The 21,223-nt window shown below is 36.5% G+C and overlaps 1 protein-coding gene across 1 annotated transcript; it reads right to left on the bottom strand.

Moving 5' to 3' along the window:
• Positions 1-16,032: 16,032 nt before the first annotated feature.
• Positions 16,033-19,271, bottom strand: LOC124775039 (ankyrin-1-like). The gene has a single exon (XM_047249817.1). It carries the CDS (start codon positions 18,913-18,915, stop codon positions 16,891-16,893), a length of 2,025 nt encoding a protein of 674 aa, XP_047105773.1. The 5' UTR covers positions 18,916-19,271; the 3' UTR covers positions 16,033-16,890.
• Between the last annotated feature and the right edge of the window lie 1,952 nt (positions 19,272-21,223).

The following is a 21,223-nucleotide window of genomic DNA, read 5'->3' as shown; positions in this document are numbered from 1 at the left end:
AAAAGGGTAGTGGATATAAATATATAGGTGTGAGAGGAGAAAGGTTAGCTGAATTTTGTAAGGAAAAGAAAATGTTTGGCACTAATATATGGTTTATTAACCACAAAACAGCACTAGATATGAATCTCATCAGGATATAGAACCAGATACTCTCAGACTACCAGGATCTGGAATTAAAACTGATAATGTGTTAGTTATAATGAAAACGAGCTAAACAGTGAAAAAATTGAATAAAGCGTACAAAGAGAAAGAATAAAATAAGAAGGAATGAAAACAATGGGCAAAAAGATAACCCAAATTATAAAATAGGATAATAAAGAAAGAACCAGATGGAAAAATGGACAACTATCAAAAGCACAGTATACAAAATAATAGAAGGAAAAATAGGGTACTTCCAAGGAAAAAGAGCAAAGAAACCACCGATGATAAAGAAAATGGTAGAAATAAGACAATATAAAAACAAAGGAGATGATAATAATCAATTGAGAAGGGGACTTTCATGAGCCACCAGTGGTTAAAAGAAAAATGTGTTGATATAGAGGACCTCAAAAGTAAAGGACAATATGACTTGCTTTATAAGTAGGTGCAGAGTTACTTTGGATAAATGGGTAATGAACTGTAGGAGTAGAAAAATAGTGGATGAAAATGGCAAGATATTCTACAAGGAAGAATCAATAAGAAAGGCAGAAAGAGCATATGGAAGATGTTTAGAGCAAAGGAGAAACCACACTTCACCACTGAAATGGAGGATGAGATAGAAGCAGAGGATAAAGGAGTTTCAGTGCTGACCTCCAATAAAGGAAATGACGAGAGGTATATCTGCTGGATTAGATAGTTTCCATATAGGATTATTTTAGCGTATGGATGAGAATGGAACAATAGAATTGACAGCTTTGTGCAATGCAATATATGAAAGTGGCATATGGCCAGATGGCTATCAAGACTCTGATGGTTCCAATCACCAAAAAATCAGTTACAGAATACAGAACAATAAGCATAGCCTCTTATGCTGTCAGAATTATGGAAAAGGTATTGAGTCACAGACCGGTACATATAATGGAAGAGAACATGGGGAATAGCAATTTGGTTTCAAAGTGGGAGAGGTACAAGAGATGCTACTGGACTAATTACAATGATCGTGAAAGATATATAGAAAGAGCAGACAGAACAAGTTCGTGCTTCATAGATCCTGGAAAGGCATTTTACCGAGTGAAACGGGACAAGAAGATGGAAATTCTAAAACTGAATAAGGTGAATTGGAAGGACCGGAGACAAATTAAACAGCTCCACATAAGACAGAAAACAACAAAGAAAAAGTGTGACTGACTAGTTCAAAATTCGAAGAGGAGTAAGACAAGGTAGTTGTCTTTCATCGAATCTGTTTACCACATATATTAAAGTCTTGATAGTGAAGACAATAACAGTAGGAAAGGGAGTAAGCATAGGAGGCCAGAAGATCAACTGCATCAGTTTTGCTGGTGACATGGTACTGCTTGCAGATAAAGCAATAACTCTTCAAAGAACACTATTGAAGGATTGCAAGCATACAGAGTGAAAATCAGCACAAAGAAAACTAATGTGGTCACAGTATACAACAAAGAAGATAAGAAAGTGTAAACAATTGAAAGCCAAAATAAATAGGTTGCACAGTGTAGATATTTGGGGAAAATGCTAACTGAGAACTGTATGAGTGAAAAGAAATAAGACCAAGAATTGCAATTTCAAAGCAAATTTTCCAGAAAAAAATCTTTACTGTGCAACAAATTCATGTTACAGTTAAGGAAAAGGTCAATGCTTTGTGAGGAATTTTTCCTGTGGTGTTGTAAAAGTTGGACGTGGATGAAGAGAAAAAGACACATATTTGAAGAATTTAAGTTGTGGGTTTGGAGAAGAAAGGAGGAAATAAAATGGGTGGATAAAGTGAAGAAAAGTGAAGTACTGGAAAGGGTATAAAAAGAATGGACTCTCCTAAACCTGGTTAAGAAAAGGAAAGCAGACTGCGAGGAAAATGAATTCTAACACCAGCTATGAAAATTACAGTGGAAGGATAGAACAAAATAGGAAAGAGATGAATAGAAATTATTGGACAAAGCAAAATGAGAAAGTGATGTGGAATTAGTTAGTTTTACAATTATAATATGGCAAAATGCTGACCTATTGATCAGTTCAATTTCTTTCTCTCCCTCTCCCTCTGAAAGGCAATATTGTTACCACTTCAGGAATTCGTGGCAGTAATTTAACTCTCAAGCAGATATGATTTCAGTTAATAAAATCAGCTATTACATTATTTACTTGACTGGATAGATTGCCAAAAATTTTCTTGGCTGAATACCTCCTCACCTCTTTGTGGAATGTAACTGGATAGATAAAAAATCTACTCACCAAGTGGCAGCAGGAGAAAACATATATAAAAGATAAAGGGAATTTGCAAGCTTTCAGAGCCAGTGGCTCCTTCTTCTGGTAGAATGCTTGAGATGGAGGAAAAAGCTTAGTGATGCTGAGGAAATGAGAAAAAGAGTTACAGAAAAGTCACCCAGAACCCCTGATCAGGGGAAACTTACTACATAAGATGAGAAGAAATATGTGTCATATTAAAGCAGAGCGAAGGATAGTGCACATTATTTCTCTTTCTAGTATTAGACTTATGAACGTTTATTTATTTATTCTTTGCCCATGGACTCTAGCTGAGAGTATTGGATGTATCATACAATAGGCTATTAACATCAAATTTGACTTCATTATATATAAATGAAATAAATTATTAAACAGAAATAGTCTATAAGCATACAAAGGTATTACATGTTTCACATTATATATACACACAAATCCAAACAACATACAGAAATGATAATTTTTAAAGGTACATTTCTGTAATGATATAACATATTTAAACACCATCTTAGTATTCACTCAAACTGTATATACATTTCTCTGTGAGATATAGTTTCAAATGATTTTTAAAACATTTTAGGTCTGTTTCCTTTTTAATGATTTTGGGGAGTTTATTAAAAAACCTTTTGCCTGCTTCTTCAGGGGCAGTCATAGACAGTTTTAGATTTCTGTTTATCATGTAGTAATTTTCATTTCCTCTTGTATCATGTTTGTGTACATCTTTATTTAGGAGGTGTTTATCGCTTGACCTTACCGCCATTATGCTTTGGTATATGTACAGTGAATATACAGTCATAATATTATAGTGTACAAAAACTTGCCTACAGGTCTGTCTTGATGGTATTTTTTGCAATGCATCTCACTGCCCTTTTCTGAATTGTGAATATTCTTTTTAAGTAGCCAGCTTGTGCACTTCCCCATATATGAACTGAATAAGACAAATGTGGGAAGACAAGTCCATAATACATCGATCTGAGGACTTTATCATCAACAGTCGGAGCTGTTTCATGCATGATGAAGATCTGTTGGTTTATCTTTTTGCACAGTGCCTCTATGTGCTCCCCCCATGCCAAATGTTCGTCTATTATAGTTCCTAGAAAGTTTGTGCTGGTTACTTCTTTAATAGTCTTTCCATTTATATTATAATTTTCACTATGCTTGGTCTGAAATACTACATTCATTGTTTTAGACTGATTCATAAACAGGTTGTTTTGTGTTAAATATTTATTTGCATTTTCGATATTCAGGAGCGGGCCGGTGTGCCCAAGCGGTTCTAGGTGCTTCAGTCTGGGACCACGTGACCGCTACAGTCGCAGGTTTGAATCCTGCCTCGGGCATGGATGTGTGTGATGTCCTTAGGTTAGTTAGGTTTAAGTAGTTCTAAGTTCTAGGGGACTGATGACCTCAGATGTTAAGTCCCATAGTGCTCAGAGCCATTTTTTGATATTCAGGAGTGCTTCCTTCTCAAGCTCCTCCTTTGTATCAGCTGTGCAAATGATTGTTGTGTCATCAGCATACATTATAAGTTTCTGATTTATATAGCTAGGGACGTCATTTACGTGGAGTATAAATAGTATTGGCCCGAGCACCGCCCCTTGTAGCACACCGTGTTTAGCTGTTTGCAACTCTGATCTGTAGTTTGTTATATTTCCCCCACTAGTATGTCTAATTTCTGTGCACTGTTTCCTATTTGGAATGTATGATTTAAGTATGTCATAGCATTTTCCTCTAATTCCATACTGATATAATTTCACCATTAATTTTGAGTGGTTCACACAATCAAATGCCTTAGATAGGTCCATAAAAATCCCACAAGTCTTTTGTTGCCGGTCAAGTATATTAAGAATGTGCTCAATCATATCTGTTGATGCTGTTTTTGTTGACTTCCCTTCTCTGAAACCATGTTGTGATGAATGCAGTATACTGTACTTTGTTATAAAACTTACAATTCTATTCTTTATTATCATTTCATAGATTTTAGCAAATGTTGAGATCAATGATATTGGCCTGTAATTTCCTAATTCATCCCTGTTTCCTTTCTCAAATATTGGCTTCACTTTACTTACTTTCAGTGAATGTGGAAATATACCTTCTTCTATCGCAGCATTCAGCATGTGTGTCAATGGTTTTAATATATAGTCTCTGCATTCCTTTATGAGGTGTGATGTGCCGCCATCCAAGTCAGATGAATGTTTAAGTTTTGTTGTTTTATTAGGTTAGACACTTCTGTATCTGTTGTAGGTATGAAAACCATAGTATGATTTGTATGTGGGGGGTGTAACAGTTTACTTACTGCATTTGTTTTATTTTGTCTTATTAATTCATCTGCTACAGTAATACAATATCTGTTAAAAATATTGGCTATTTCTAGAGGGTTTGCGTTGCTTTTCCCACTCATCAGTGAGCAGATGTCCTCTGCCTGATTTTTTACTTTCCTCTCTCTTCATTAATGAAAGACCATAAACCTTTGGAGTAGTTATTTCCCTTATCTATAGACATCCTGTTGAATGATGCTTTAGTTTCTCTGATAAAACTACAGTACTCTTTCTTTTTTATTTTATACAGTGTGTTGTAGGCCTCAGTATTTTTTTTGTTTGGAGAGGTCATAATACACTCTCAGATTATTTCTGGCATGGATTACTTCTCCAGTCACCCAGTTTTTCTTTTTTTTGTTGCTTTTTGACAAGCCTTTTACTAACAGGACATGTAACATCATAATAATAATTGAATAAAGAAAAAAATCGGTTTCATTTGGTGTTTGCATCTTTAGCGGCATATATTGTTTCCCAGTTTTCTGCCTCTACCATCTGTTTTAGTAGATTTATGTTACGGGGGTAGTTCTGTCTTCTCAACTCCCATATATTCTGCACTGAATCACTAGTCTTTATATTTATGTCTATCATGAGTGCAAAATGGTCTGCTAATGTGGAGTTTATTACCTGTGTGTCACAATAGCATGTAGGAGTATTTGTTATTACATGATCAATTATAGTTTCACTATGATTTGTTACTCTGGTTGGTTTATCTATTTTTATTTTTAGATTGTATATGCACAATAAGTCCAGTAGGGTCTTAGTATTGTCTGTATTTTTACTTGTGTCTATGTTCAGATCTCCTATAATGATTAAATAAGCATATGTTTTGAGAGGTGTTGGATTATATCTTCCAGCTGTTCAAAGGTGGTTTTAATTACACCATTTGGTGATCGATACAAACCTAATACACAACATAAATTCCCAGCAATTTTAGTTTCCAGTGCTGTAGCTTCAAAGCTCAATTCTATAGTATATTTTGGTATAGTTATGGCTTTAGTTGATTTATAGTTAGAAAAAATGGCAACCCCACCACCTTTATAGGAAGTTCTGCAATAACTGGCTACTTTCACATAATTCTTCAAGTTGTACATTCCTATGTGATTTTCTTTTAGCCCATGTTCTGTAACTACTAGAATGTTTGGCCTATATTACTGTAATATTACCTCTAGCTCCTCTATTTTATTGTTTATGTATGGAACATTTTGGTGAAGTATTCTAACAGTTGGCTTTAAATTTAATAGTTCCCCTTCCTGTAATATACTAAGCACTTCACTTGCTCCCTTTGCTTCTGGTACTATGCAGTGATTTTTTTTCAGTTTGTGTCATTAAACCTGGGTCATATCTTTGTCCTATATTTATATTCCTCTCACTATTGTCACACTGGTATTTAAGATGTACAGTTTTACTTACATCTTCTTCCATGTTCTCTTTCTGCTTACTCGATACCATAAAATATCCTCGCATAGTGTAGCAGGTCTCCTAGTTCTCAGGCCATTTTCGAGTTTTCATTGACTGTTGACAACAAACTTCATGAATGAGTTACTGTACTATGAGGCTGTGTTTTTAAAGACCTGTCTGCAAGGTTCTAGAGTGTACACTTATTATCCTTATTACCTGCTTCTGTCTAACAAACGTTTCCTCCTCAGAGATGAGTTACCCCACAATATAATGCCATAATACAGTAGTGGGGGAAAACAGGAAAAGTAAATAAACTATTTGACGTAGTCCTCTCCAAAATCTGTTACTATCCATAACACAAAAGTTACAGAGCTTAGGCTTAAACGCCTAAGGTCTGTTAACATGTGACTTCCAGTTCACATTCTTATCAATATAAACACCTAAGAATTTAGAATATTCTGTTTCATTTATTGATTAACTCTCATGCATTTTGTGTAGAGTGTGTTAAAAAATATTTTGAGACTTAACTGCTGACTCCTTATTTGAGATTTTAATGATTTTTTTTTTGTCTGATACTACTGATCAAGGACATCTATATATTGTTGACGTCCAGTTTTGGTTTATTTCCACAGTAAAGTTTCCAGTGCAAACAGAAGAGCATAGCCACTTACAAGTTGTCCTTAAACATAAATACTTCCAGTAATTTGGTGTAATACTATACCTGACTGTGCAGGCCAAATGATGACAGTAAAACATGACCAGATAATTAAAAAATGCATGGTCTTCCTGTGCACCATATAACTTACAACTATTTGTAACAATCAAAATCAATACTCTATAAGCATATATGCAACTGCACCTGACAAAATTTGTTTTAGCAAACACAGAAACTGTTGTTGTTTTTGAATGGCCAAAATGTTGTATTTCATAAAAAGATAAATATTGTGATCTTATGTCTTTTCTGGTGATCCAATAAGATTAATTGCTTGATTGAAGATTATTTTTCCTCTTGTAGTCTCTTGCTGAAAACAGTTTGAACTGTTAACTAAGTTGAGCAACAATGGACACAATACCATAGATTTAAAGGTTAACTTATTGGCATATGTACCAATATATTCAATTTGGATCACATCTGAATCCCTTGTATGATTAGCTGTATGTTAGTACTGATAGCAGACAGTAGTATAATAATCCAGAGGTCACTTGTGAACAAGTTCATTGCAACCATCCCTTGTCATATCACTTTCATTCACATTAGTTGAGTACTGCATCCATACTCAAAAATGTCTGTATAAACATCCATCCATCAAAGCTCATGAGCTAATGACTAAATGCGTAGTCATTTCTGAAGCAGAAGTTCACAAATAAAACAACACAGCAGAGGATTTCTGCACGTAAATGTTCAATAATCCACTACTAATCCTGTACTTTCAGCACAAGTGACACAGAAATGTTGCTTAAAAGAATTCTACTTGCAGTTTTCTGCATGGTGGTATTAATTTACTTTTTACACATAATAGTAGACACATATACACTAATATAGAGATGTTAGCTGTGTGAAAATTAAGCTCTGACTTTTAAATTGTATATGGTCATGAATTCTTATGTGATGTTGGTGTGTCGTGATCCAAGCATGAACTGCTGCCTTGTTCACTGGCAGGGGAATATAAAGACGGGTGTATGAATACTTTGTGAAAGTAGTAATTAGATCTTAGATTACATTGCTGTTTAGGTCATATTTAAGAGTGATGTCAACATACTGATTCCAACAATAATTTTGTTTAAAGTGTTATGATAGATAGTTAGAAATGTATTTAAGTTCAAGCTACTATTTTATTGGTAAGTTGTACACCTACACAGTGGATTATTTATTTTCAAGTAAACTTGTAAAGTTTCCAGGTTCTCAACTTCTCTACTTAGTCAAAGTTCTTAACTAAATGTGTTGTTGAAGTAAGGTAGCTAAGACACTTTTTTGTGGGGAACTAAGATACAACCATTTTTGGGATCTGTTAACACAGACACACATTCTGAATGGAGAGGTGCTTATATCACTGATATCGTAAGGGTGACAAATCCTATACAAAAATAAGCTGTACTGCAGAAAGGTTCCTAAGTCACTGACCGGGCTACTTTTATTCTTTCCCACAAGTGAGCGTTAGTATTGTCAAAACTTTTACAAAGCTTTAAAATGCTGTTTCTCCTATGAAACGAAAGAAGGGTGTCATGAGAAATAAACGATATAAAAGAAATGCTATTAAGAAAGCACACGTAAGATGTGAAGCATACATTTCCATTAGTGGAAAGATAATACCTCTCTGAGAAGTAGGCTCAAAATGCAGGCAAATATCAGGAAGTTTGCATTACTGATTTATTGCTTTAAACTGTAGGTGCAATGATTAGTATGTTGCAGGAGCAATGAATGTTGTTTGTTATCTCTCAAACTAAATAATTTAAAATTCAATAATAGATAATTATGAGACACTGTTCAAGGGCTGATTTTTAGGTTGTTGTAAGGGTAGACCTATTTGTATGCCTTTGTTTGTTCAATAATGTTTAATTGTCAATATTTCTATTGATTGCTGTGGCAGCATTCAATACTTAAATGTGCAATAGGATTTTTTAGAATCATACTACATTTGACTTCTTTTCCCCAAGTAATAACATGTTACAGCTTTCCAGTTTTGGTATGAAATGATATATATGGCACTTGATTTTATAGGATTGTATTTGGTTTCTTAACTTACAGGTACCATAAGAAGTGTATTGAGATTTTTACTGACGAGGAACAGGAATAAATATTCTTAACTCTCTAGAAAATAAACACAAAGGATGAACAGGGTCTTAATTTGCAACAACTTATTGAAGTGGTGGATCCAGTGCAACACAGACCATGCAAAGAAGACACAAGTCTGAGAGACAAAGCATTTAAATATAATGTTTTGTTGCATGTGAAAACTGTTTAAGTTTTAAGGGAATCCGTCTACTCCTAATACAGTTTGTCTGATAAACACATAAGAAGCTTTTGCAGATTTGCAGATTTGGGACAATCACCACATGATGCAAGGTAGGTAAAGGTAGGAAAACCGAAGTTTATTCAGGAACATATTGAAACATTTTCAGTGAAACAAAGCCATTACCCTGGCAAAATAGCCCACTATTTAGATGCACCCTTGTCTGCGAGAAAGGTGTATTCAATCTTTACAGCAAAATATTCAAATACTAAGATAAACTATAAGTTTTATAACAAATGCTTCAATGAAAACTTTGCACTGCAGTTTGGATGCCCACAGTTTGATGTGTGCAGTGTTTGTAAGGAATTAAACAATAAAATTAAAAACCCCGATCTGAATCAGACAGACAAATGGGCAGCAGTAGCTGAACTAATGATTCACAAAGGGAGAAGTAATAAAGGGAAACAAGGAAAGTGTATGAATAGTAACAACACTGTGGCCTTAGTGTTTGGCTTCATGTAAAACCTATACCTGCCAGCAATACCACTTCCAGATATCTTCTATTTGAGCCACTTATCCATACACGCATTTTCCATTCACAATCTGAAGACATAAAAATTGCATTTCTATGTGTACCACAAAGGACAGGGGAGAAAAGATGCAAATGAAGTGGTGTCATTTCTTGATGATTATATTGGCAAATTTGTCCCAAAGAACATACTAGAATTACACTTATTCAGCACCATCAGTAGTGGACAAAATGAGAATAACTATCTTGTAATGTTTTGCTTGACTTTTAAGTGATAAGACTCAGTTTGATACTATTATCCACTTCTATTCAGTAAGAAGACATTCATTCACGCCGTGCGATCAGAAGTTTGGCACGATAAAACATGCTCTCAAGAGGGACAGGATTTACATACCCTATGAATATTGCATCTTCAAAACCAGTGCATTCACTTTTAAAATGGTTAAAACAAATGATATTAAGGATTTTAGCAAATGGTGTCCTCACTTTTATAAGAAGATGATGGCATCACTAAAAACATCACATGATTCTAGGGCGAGTAAACAGCACTTCAGTGTATTCTAGTCTACTTATTTCAAGTATTCATTGGAAAAGAAAGGGTGTGTTGTAACAAGCACCTGGATTGGTGAATTGACTGAACACACCTCCCATCTGTCTTCGCCAGGAAGAGCTGTTCCACACACATTTCCCACTCAAGCATTATATCATGATGATAAAAATCCTGTAAAACTGTGAGTAAGATATGAACTTTTATGAACAAATTTTATCCTGGCTGCATGTTTACATTTAAAGCTTTTGCAAATAACAAAGCGCAGCTATTAGATTCAGCATACGCAAAATATTATCAAGAAAACGCGATTTTATCCTGGCCACATGTTTACATTTAAATCTTTTGCAAATAACAAAGCACAGCTATTAGGTTCAGCATAAGCAAAATGTTATCAAGGAAACGCGAGGCCAACTTATCCAGACTTTTGATTTTGCATGTATAGCAAACTGAAATAATTCATATTCTTTGAAATTATGTTTTATTACCTGTGATGGTATCCTATTAATGTATGTGGATAATAACAATGTTCTTCAGGCAATAAAGTTAATCTATGACAATAATTTAATTTTGGAATGGCATCTAATACTTTCAATGCAGAAAGGTGCGTAAGTCACCTGTTTTGTTTATTTTTGTACATATATTATGTCATTATCAAGCACTTGTATATATAACATCTATTTCATTTTATGAGAAAATTAACTAGCATTTTTTCTGTGATTGTATATTCCTTAGTTATTGAGCTGGACAGTTTTTTGTTGTTCCTGAACATTTGCTTCAAGTGATTTATGTACCTTTCTGCAATGACACATTCAATTAGTGGCTTATTTAGATAAACAAATGCATCATCTGATTCAGGAAAATTAGGGTAACAAAAGTATTGCAACAAACCTGGGAAATCAGCTTATGGTCGCAAATAACAAAAGAATTTTTGGGTATGGTAAAACTTTTAGCTACAAGTATTTCCCTAGTCAATGAGTTTTCAGAGAAAATACATTAGTTACTGAAAAGTGTGAAATTAGGGGTTTCTAATGAGTACAATCCTTTTGTAAATAAATAGTTATTAGCTTAGACTATTTTTACCGCAACATGCTGTTGGAACAATTTCTCGTAATTCACAATGTTTTAAGCAAAACTAAATGTATCACTGGAATAGGCAAATTATACAGAATAAGGTGGATTTAAGGTTATGTAAAATACTGCATGAACAATAACTTGGCAATTTAGTGTACAATGGTATACATCAAGAGTTCACTGATCAGCCAGAACAGTATGACCAGCTACCTAAAAGCCAGTATGTCCACTGTTGGCATGGATAACAGCTGCATTGTGTTGTGTCATGGCAGAAATGAGGCCTTGGTAGGTTGCTGGAAGGAGTTGGCACCGCATCTGACATCATGAAGAAGTGTATGTGGTTTGCAAACAGTGTATGATACTCCTTGGCCGTCATGGTGCCTTGTATGAACTCATGTGAATGTTCCCCAGAGCATAGTGGAGCCACCATCTTCCTGTCTCCATTCCACAGTACAGGTGTCAAGGAGCTGTTCCCCTGGAAGATGATAGACTCATGCCCTCCTACTGGCATGAAGAAGAAGGTATCAGGATTTGTGCAATTGGTCATGTGCCCATTTCAGTTGTAATTGCCGATATCATTATGTTAACACTGGCACATACTTGGATCATCAGCTGTGGAGGCTCATCATTAGCAGTGTTTGGTGCACTGTGTGTTCAGACACACTTGTGCTCTGCCCAGAATTGAAGTCTGATGTTAGTTCTGCCACAGTTCGCTGCCTGTTCTGTTTTACCAGTCTGTCCAGCTTACAACATCTGATGTCCATAATGAGGGGTGGTCGCCCATCTCCATGACTTCTGGACACTGTTTCACCTTGCTTTTGCCATTTGTTGAAGACACTCATTGCAGCACTACTCCAACACCCAACAAGTGGTGCAGTTTCCGAAATGCTCATGTCGAGCCTCCAAGTCATCACAATCTATCCTTGGTCAAATTCAGGTAGATTGCATGCCTTCCCCATTCTGGACACACTGATACTACATGCATCATGTGTGTCTGTGACTAGGAATCATTCCTCACCAGGTGATGTTGCTACCACCAGGACGGATTTATATTGATAGTAGGTTAGTGGTCATAATGTTCTGGTTGATCAGTGTATAAGTGGAATTGATTAACAGAAAAGAAAAAAAATAGTTATTTGCGGAGTAATAGTGTATCAAATGGTGTACATCCACTCTGCTGCATTTAAAGTTGAATTAAATTAAAGTTCAAGTTTCCAGCTACGTGAAATTGCCAATTCCAGAAAACAATGGGATCACTCTCATTGAAATATCACAGCATTTCACTCAATTTACTCAGGCAGAATACACAAAATTTGACATAAGTAAAATATTGGACTCTAGAACATTGACTAGTAACTCAGTAATGAAGTTAAGGAAAAGCTGTAAGAGAACTGTAAGCATACTTGTAAAGCAAACAGTTCAGATGAGAAATAATTTTCCCTTAAAACACATTCCAGTATAGTCTAATGAATCCTGTTTTTCTTGAAGCAAAAGAGGCTAAAATGAAACAGAGGATGGATAATACTTTCAATTTACAGTACATATGCCTGAGTTTTACCTAATAAAGAGGAAAACCTGTAGTGAAAACTCCATTACCAGAAATATTGTAAAGTTTTCCAGTCTGTTATCTGAAAAGCAGAACCCTGTTTTATGCACAAGCAATAAAATATTCCAAGAATAAAGAAAAACAATCTGAAGCATTGGTGGCCAAAACTAAAGTAAAAGCAGCTACACAAATGACCATAAACTCCCACATAGCCAAGAAAATGACATACTGTAATCCTTGGTCACAAAGTCTATTGATTATTTGTTTACAGTAGCAGCAAATATTGCACATGCTAATAAACTGAACCAGATTCAATCTAGCACACAATACAAATATCACAAACAAAACTTTGGTGTAAAATACTGCATGCTGTGCTATGTACAAAGCAATTCTGTTTCACTCATTCCAGTTTTATTAATGCTTATTCAGACCAAACCTGGTTGAACTCTCTGCAATTTGGCTTTCATAGTGGATTATCCACAGAGAAAGCCATAAATGAAATCCCAGCAGGCTTAAACAGCAAAAACTACCCTATGGGTATGTCCCATTACTTCACCAAGTTCTCTGATTATTTGAACCATAAAATTCTAAGAGATGAACAAAACTATGCAAGTTTTAATGGCAACATCCATTCTGCATGTATAGTGAGTTAACTGCAAAACAAAATGCACATTACATTGACAAAACAGCACAACAGGAATAAAACTTATTTCAGAATAGGAGAGTGTAAGATATGGAGTTCCACAAGATTCTGTGCTGGTCTAACCCTATATAAATGACCTCCTAATAGCTTCAAAAGACTGTTCAACTGTGTTGGGTGATGACATCAATGTCAATCAAGAGTCCAAACTCAACCCTGTCACACACAGACCAACCAGTGTCTGAATAGGACTCCATGATTTACAGCAGAAGTAGACATTTATGTTTCCACACTACATGAAACCACATTTGCTTTGATGAACATACTGAGAATGAAACTGAAAGGTAATAAATAAACATAACAAGACACTACTAAAAATGTTCAAGGCTACCATGCCCTGTACTATTATGTCTATTACTTGGATTATGTTCCCATTATATCCATCATTTCTTTTCAATTTCACTTTTAATCATTACTGCTTCCCTACCTGTATTGAATTATAGTTTCAGACTGGGTCCTTATGAGCACTTTACCTACATTTAATGTGACTAGGAGCTGTTTATTTACTTATGTACATGTCCTTGATGTGTGAGCAAATTACTTGGACAGTATTTGCTACTTTCATATTTTGTAATAAATGCTGCAGATGTTGCAAATACAACAAAACTGCTATGGGGCTGTTGCTAGATTTTATAAACATGAATCACAGATAATACAGCATACATAAATTACCAGTGTGCGTACGTTAAAGACAAATTCATTTTGCTATGAACTGGAATTACCAGGCATTTTAGGTCCCAATTTTTTTCGTATGTAAAGAGCATTAATTCTTATTTATTATTTAAAAAATTTGATTTTTTATTTGCTTTTATGATGTGACAACCATCACCCTGCACTTTACAAAAAGTTAGTAGCTTCAGCATACTTTGAAGGCTACACTGTGCCTATTTGAAACATATTCCCCACATATCATAAAACCAGGTAAGTTACAGAAATTTTACAGCAATTATTGAAAGACTTTACAGAACTACTGTATTTTAAAATGAGAATGATAAAATGCATATGACTTATAAATATCAGTTCAGGATCTCATATTGTTATTTTAATACAGGGAATCTATTTTTATTATTTTGCAATACATCTTAAACATGAAGCATCATACATTCTGAAATGTCAACATCATAAACATCTTTTTCACAGCTAATGGAATGAATAATTCATGCACTGTTCAGAAAATCAAAGGCTTTGTGAGATATCAAAGAAATATTTGACTAATGGATTATTTTTACATGCTTCTAACAGTGAAGTGAGTGAGAAGAGAGAACATAAAATACATAAAGATATGACAGATAAGGTAGTATCATTCCCCTACTAAAAACATATATATTATGAAAATTTACACATAAATATAGATACTGAGCTTATGAAATATGTCACATTAGAGAATGCTTAGTGATAAATGCTACAAGAGGTTGGGGTTATCTGAACCTTGGAGTTAACAGGAAGATCACGTTAATAATTCAAGAGGGAAAATTATGTCATATATAATTATTTCCTTTGGTTGGAAGTACTACCTATTTGAACTTATATGGCTGCTGTATGTTAGTTAAATTCGCAGATACATATAAAAATGGGTAATCCAGTGATAGAAATTTTTTCTCACATCTAACAAATTATCCTAAAATTTTTATTATCAATAGTACACATTTTTTTCTTTGAGTTAAATTCAGTGTTAATTGTTTTATGATACTCTATGAAATATAATCTGTGCAAGGACATATTTTCCCACTATTTTGAAGATGTTTGATAAAGTAAAGGTGAGATTAACTGGACCAGTAAAGTTTGGGGTTAGATGGAACAGTTAAGTTAACTGTGGAAAGTTGCTGATGAATGAATATAATGAGTAACTTCATAGGAACACTTGCTAGTGACCCCAGAATTATCATATAAGGCATTGCAGCCTTGCAGGCATAGCATACCTTTTGGCTTTTATTGTCTCTAACATCTTGAAAAATATCAGTGGTATTGAACCTTCCAATTCAAACATATTTACCGAGCAAGATTTTTTTGTCATCGAATGCAATGAACAGACCTCTACCAAGTCAGCAACAAACAGCCAATGACTCACTGACAGACAGTGCTAGCAAATCAGCAGATGGCAGTGTGCAGAATACTGGAAATCAGAAAAGTTTAGCAAACAGATATTACACATCCTGTGATAGTTTGACCATATTCTAAGATTGGTGCAAGGACAACAACAAGAGGTAGAAAGAATGGGAAGTCAACTGTCTGTACCAATACACTAGTTAAACAACAGTTAGATGCAGCAGCAAAGGACAGATCAGAGCAGCTTCCAAACAAAATACACACATTAAATGAAGTAAAGCATTCAGCCAAATGCCAAGTATTGGAAGAGAGCAGCAGCAACTCTGAAGTTGCTGATTATGTCCAGTACATTGATTCCTCCCATACTGACTTCTACCCAAGTGATGATGAAGATGATATAACAGTGAAGAAGGGGAGTTCATAGTAGGCAAAGTAGAACAAAAAACTGCCGAAGTGGTCACAATTATGTTGCTCAAGTCTTTGAAATGTGCAATGATGGCTATGAACTAAATTTCTTTAATAGAGTTGTTTCCACTACAATATATGAAATTGCAGAAGAAAATGATACCTTTTTTGCTTGAAATTAAATAATTGCAAAACTACCCAATCCAATACGTGGTTCTACAGCTCACTATGAAAACGAGATTTGGTTCCAGATTAACGATGCTAAATTAATTGTGCACTAGTTTTGTTATTTCCACAATTTTTTTCATTAATATACTTATAACTGTGTGTATAGAATTTTTATTAATGTTGTCAGAGCAACATTTTGCATTTAAGCTCCTGTAATTCATTTATTTAACCAAGAGGTCAATTTAACCCTGACATATGGTCCAGTTAACACAGCCACTGGGGTTAAACAGTTCAAAAGACAGGTCAAAGTTCTTCTCCAATTCTGTAAAATCTGTGTGTGATAATGCAAAAATGAAAGCACCTATAAATTTTGTATAAGTTTTTCACCAAATTAATGAATAAAACTTTTAAAAAGACAATTTTTAAGTAAGATTTGAAGGGAAGAATAAAATAGGTCCAGTTAACCCCAACTTGCTCAAACATGAGTACAGGTACTGATACACTGTGGCATACAAAGCAATCTGGTAAGCAGTGACAGATGTGGAAACCTTAGCTTTATTATTTATCAATGAACCATCACAAGAATAAAGTGAAATATAACCATTTAAACATCTTCAATGTACACCGTTTGTAATTACACTGGAAGCAATTTTATTTTCTGTGAATCCGTTGACGATTCCTACTTTGCTGTTTACAACAGTAAAATATCCTTTCATAGTATACAAAATCTTGGAAAATCAATACCACATCATGTAACGTTAACTGCTTTTGTCAGACCATTCACTGATATAAATGAGTAATAAACAAGTACTCTACTATATTACAAACTAGAAAACAATTTACAAAGTTCCGCATATCCATTTTTGGAAGCTATTTGCATCACAGTTTCTTCATTTACATTTTTGCAGTTTTTTATGGCAAGAAATTCAGCATATTTTATTTCCTTTAATTCATTTAACTCTTTTAGCACTGTGTTATCCTTTTTACTTATTCTAATAAAGATACATTCAATTAGTCCTAGGGTCTCTGCAACTTCTTTCTTTCCTCCTTCTTGGGCGAAATGTAATGGTGTTTTTTTGCCTTTCTTGGTTCTTGCATTGTATACTGCACCATGCTGCAATAAGGTACACAGTATATCATGATGCCCAAATTTTGCTGCATAATGTAGAGGAGTAATTCCATTACTGGTGCTCAAATTAATATTGGCCCCAGTTTGAAGCAAAACTTTAACAACGGCTAAATGTCCTTTCCAGGATGCATACATAAGTGGTGTTTCATACTTGATACTTCTACTGTTGACTGGTGCCCCTTCTTGAACACATTTTTCAATTTCTGCAAACTTGGCTTTTTTTACAGCTTGAAACAGCTTTTCAGTAGCACAGAATAAAGCAATCATGTTCTCATTTCTTTTTAGCACAGCAATCTGTGGAAGAGTAATAATGTCACCACGGTAAGTCTTGTTCGTCACATCGTAATATGCACCGTTCTCTAGTAGATACCTAGCAGTTGCTGAATCGCTATACTTTACAGCTAGGAGCAGTGCTGTTTCATCGTTGCTTCCCTTTGAGTTTATGTCTGCTCCGTTTTCAATGAGAGCTTTTATGGTATTCAGTTTAGAGTCCTGCGACTGTGCACCTGAGTGTCCAGACGTTTTGAGAGGGACTTGGGTGGAACTCTCATCCACCGCAAAGTGAAGTGGCGTCCAGTTTGTGTGATCGGGTGCATTAACTTCAGCTCCTTTTGCCAAGAGGTATTTAACTACTTCAACGTGCCAATAGTCTGCAGCAAAATGCAGTGGTGTAGTCCGCTTGTAGGTCCTCGCATCCACTTTGGCACCACTGGCAATAAGAATTTTTATAACATCCAAATTGCCCTCGTAAGCTGCGCTATGCAGCGACGTCCACATTTGATCGGTAGTTGCATTAACGTCAGCCTTGCTTTCGGTCAAGATGTTCACTATGTCAGTGAAATCGTTCTCTGCAGCGAGGTACAAGGGTGTTCTACCAGTCCTGTCCCTCGCATTCATGTTAGCACCTTTCGCAATCAACAGTTTGGCAATTTCTGATGGATATCCGCTCTGTGCCACGTTAAGCAAAGGGGTCCAGCCCTCGTTATCTCTCATATTCACATCTGCTCCACTGTTAATCAAAAACACGCTTACTGCGGCTTGTCTGTTTTGTATGGCCACATGCAGTGGTGTGAAGCCTTTCAGATTCTTTGCATTAATCGCGGCCTTGTTGTGGATCAGCAACTTTGCTATGTCAATGTTACCCTTTTCTGCTGCGAAATGCAATGGTGTCGAACGGTCTGAATTTCTAGCATTGACAACAGCACCGCTACGTACAAGAAATTTGGCTACGTCTTCAAAGTTCTGCGCCGCAGCAGAAATTAAAGGGGTGACTTTTTTGTCGTCCTCGACATTTACCTCTGCATTTGCTGAAACTAGTGCCTCCACCACGGCCAAATGTCCATGCTGTGCGGCAATGTGCAGTGGAAACACTTTGGAACTATTCTTGGCGTTAACATTAGCGCCGGCACTGATCAAAGCGAGTACGAGGTTTGGGTCAGCATTTGCTGCTGCTAAATGTAACGGCGTCAGACCATGCTCCACGTCGCTAAACAAAGGCGTAACGCAAGACGCCTGAGCATTTACATTGCAGCCCCGTGCGATAAGCGCTTTAAGAATGTCCAAATGGCCTTGCTCCGCAGCAATATGAACTGCTCGTACCTTGCAAACGTCTGCGGCTTCGACGTCTGCGCCTCTCGCCAGAATTTCCATGACATCATGCAAACTGCCCGCTCTTACCGCAGAGTGGAGTGCTCTTATGTTGTCGTTCGCGTACATGGTTCACAGAATACGCCACGGACACTTACCGGATAAACACTTCACTTACACACACGCTCGCTCACCTCTTACTGAACAATACTCTCACCTGAGACTGCGCCACCACACATCAAAGTCGCAAAAACGACTGCTTGCAATACGATCCCCTTACACAAGAACGCAGCACCATCCAGATACTCGCAACACCCGAGACATTAACCCACGTTGGTAATACAAAAGCAAGAGAAACTTATCTACGGTAGTGACCAAGCTGATGGCAAAATAACACTATCGTCATTGAACAGCCTCATTAAAATATAGCATTGTAAACTAGTAACTTTCACACCCCGATCTTGAACACGACTACACAGTACAGAGAGACTTCAAAAGGTAAGCTTACCGGTGATTCCCCCTAGAGACGTCAAACAGTACATCGAACTAAAAAGACGTATTTCGTGCGATGAACAATTATGTAAACGTTTATTATCGGTAAATGCAAAGGAAACGCTAATATTAGAAATCCTTAGATGAAATGTGACAGCTACAATGAACTTTGGAAGACACTCTCTAGTCTCTACCCTTAAACGCGATATACAACCGCCCTACATACCTGTGTGCGAGAACTACCGGAAACTGCTGCAAACTGCAGGAGACAGAGCTGTCTGCGGGCAATTGCTTCGTGCTCTCCCCAACAGATGGCGCTCGTGCTGCCTATGCCACATGCCGGTCCACACACACAACGATCTCGTCGCAACTGTGCAAATTTTATAGTGCGAACCAGAAATTTGCGCAGATCTGATGCGCAAACTTGACAGTCGAAGATGGGGGTTTGAGCACAACTGCTCACATCTGTGGTCACAAATCTCGTCTGCGCTAACAAATCGTGCCTGTGGACCGGAGATCGACCCAAATCTGGCGAACGAAACGTGTTTTTACCAGCTGTTTGTTCAGTCTAGTGTTTATTGGCCTAGCGTGGGTACTGAATACAGAATAGCTGATACGCGTTAGTGCTCTAGAGAACACACCACTGAATTTACTTAAATACGTAGGAGTCACACACGTCTGTGCAAGTTATGAGCAGCGATCAGGATAAAAAGATAGCTGCTTGTAACTGAATAATAATAAAAAAAAGAGAATTTCATTTACCACAAAGAGTTAAGCAAAGCAACGAAATCTATTCGATCTAGAACTTGGGACGACCAAATATATAATGCAAGTTTGTGCTGTTTTGACCTTCTCGCTTACTGATCAATCGGAAAATGCAGAGACTCAACATGAACGACGAAACTGGAGAAGCAGTGTCAGAGGAAAAGGAATGTGAGGAGTTGCTAGAGTCAATAGAGATATGTGCGTCTCCACATCCGTTCGCGAATAATTTCGTCACATGACAGGTTCGTCCCGAACTCGCGAAGTAAATTAATACGTGAAAATACCCGTCGCTTAACGAGGTACTATGTTGACCAACAAGACACGGTATTCCTTCCACCTCTGATACCTGATTTGCACTTTTTGTAAGACTATTTGCAAATTCTGACCACCGAATTGCAGATTAGGGTCCGATATTTGTGACGATATTGAATGCAGAGACCTCTGCGTAAATATCTGCACAGACAGATTGTTGTATGTGGACCAGCGTTTAGTTCTTATGCTTAAATATTCTTATATTTGGCCACAGGTATTTTTTTAAATTAAAAACGACAAGTTCTGTGGTATTCCTCTGAGGAATATGACAGTGCAGTGTTTGAAAAAACTTCCTGGCACATTAAAACTGTGTGCCGGACCGAGACTCGAACTCCGGACCTTTGGGTTTCGCGGGCATATATCAAAAAGGTACGGCCAAACTTTCAGGAAACATTTTTCATACACAAAGAAAGAAAATATGTTATGTGGACATGTGTCCAGAAACGCTTACTTTCCATGTTAGAGCTCATTTTATTATTTCTCATTGACCATGGAATGGAAACGCACAGCAACAGAACGTACCAACGTGACTTCAAACACTTTGTTACAGGAAATGTTCAAAATGTCCTTCGTTAGCGAGGATACATGCATCCACCCTCCGTCGCATGGAATCCCTGATGCGCTGATGCAGCCCTGGAGAATGGCGTATTGTATCACAGCCGTCCACAATACGAACACGAAGAATCTCTACATTTGATACCGGTGTTGCATAGACAAGAACTTTCAAATGCCCCTATTAATGAAAGTCAAGAGGGTTGAGGTCAGGAGAGCGTGGAGGCCATGGAATTGGTCCGCCTCTACCAATCCATCGGTCACCAAATCTGTTGTTGAGAAGCGTACGAACACTTCGACTGAAATGTGCAGGAGC

This window comes from Schistocerca piceifrons, chromosome 2 (genome assembly GCF_021461385.2).
Source record: "Schistocerca piceifrons isolate TAMUIC-IGC-003096 chromosome 2, iqSchPice1.1, whole genome shotgun sequence".
Classification (NCBI taxonomy): Eukaryota; Metazoa; Arthropoda; class Insecta; order Orthoptera; family Acrididae; genus Schistocerca; species Schistocerca piceifrons.
The sequence above is the reverse complement of the archived record's forward strand: the minus strand, read 5'-3'. Positions and strand labels throughout refer to the sequence as shown.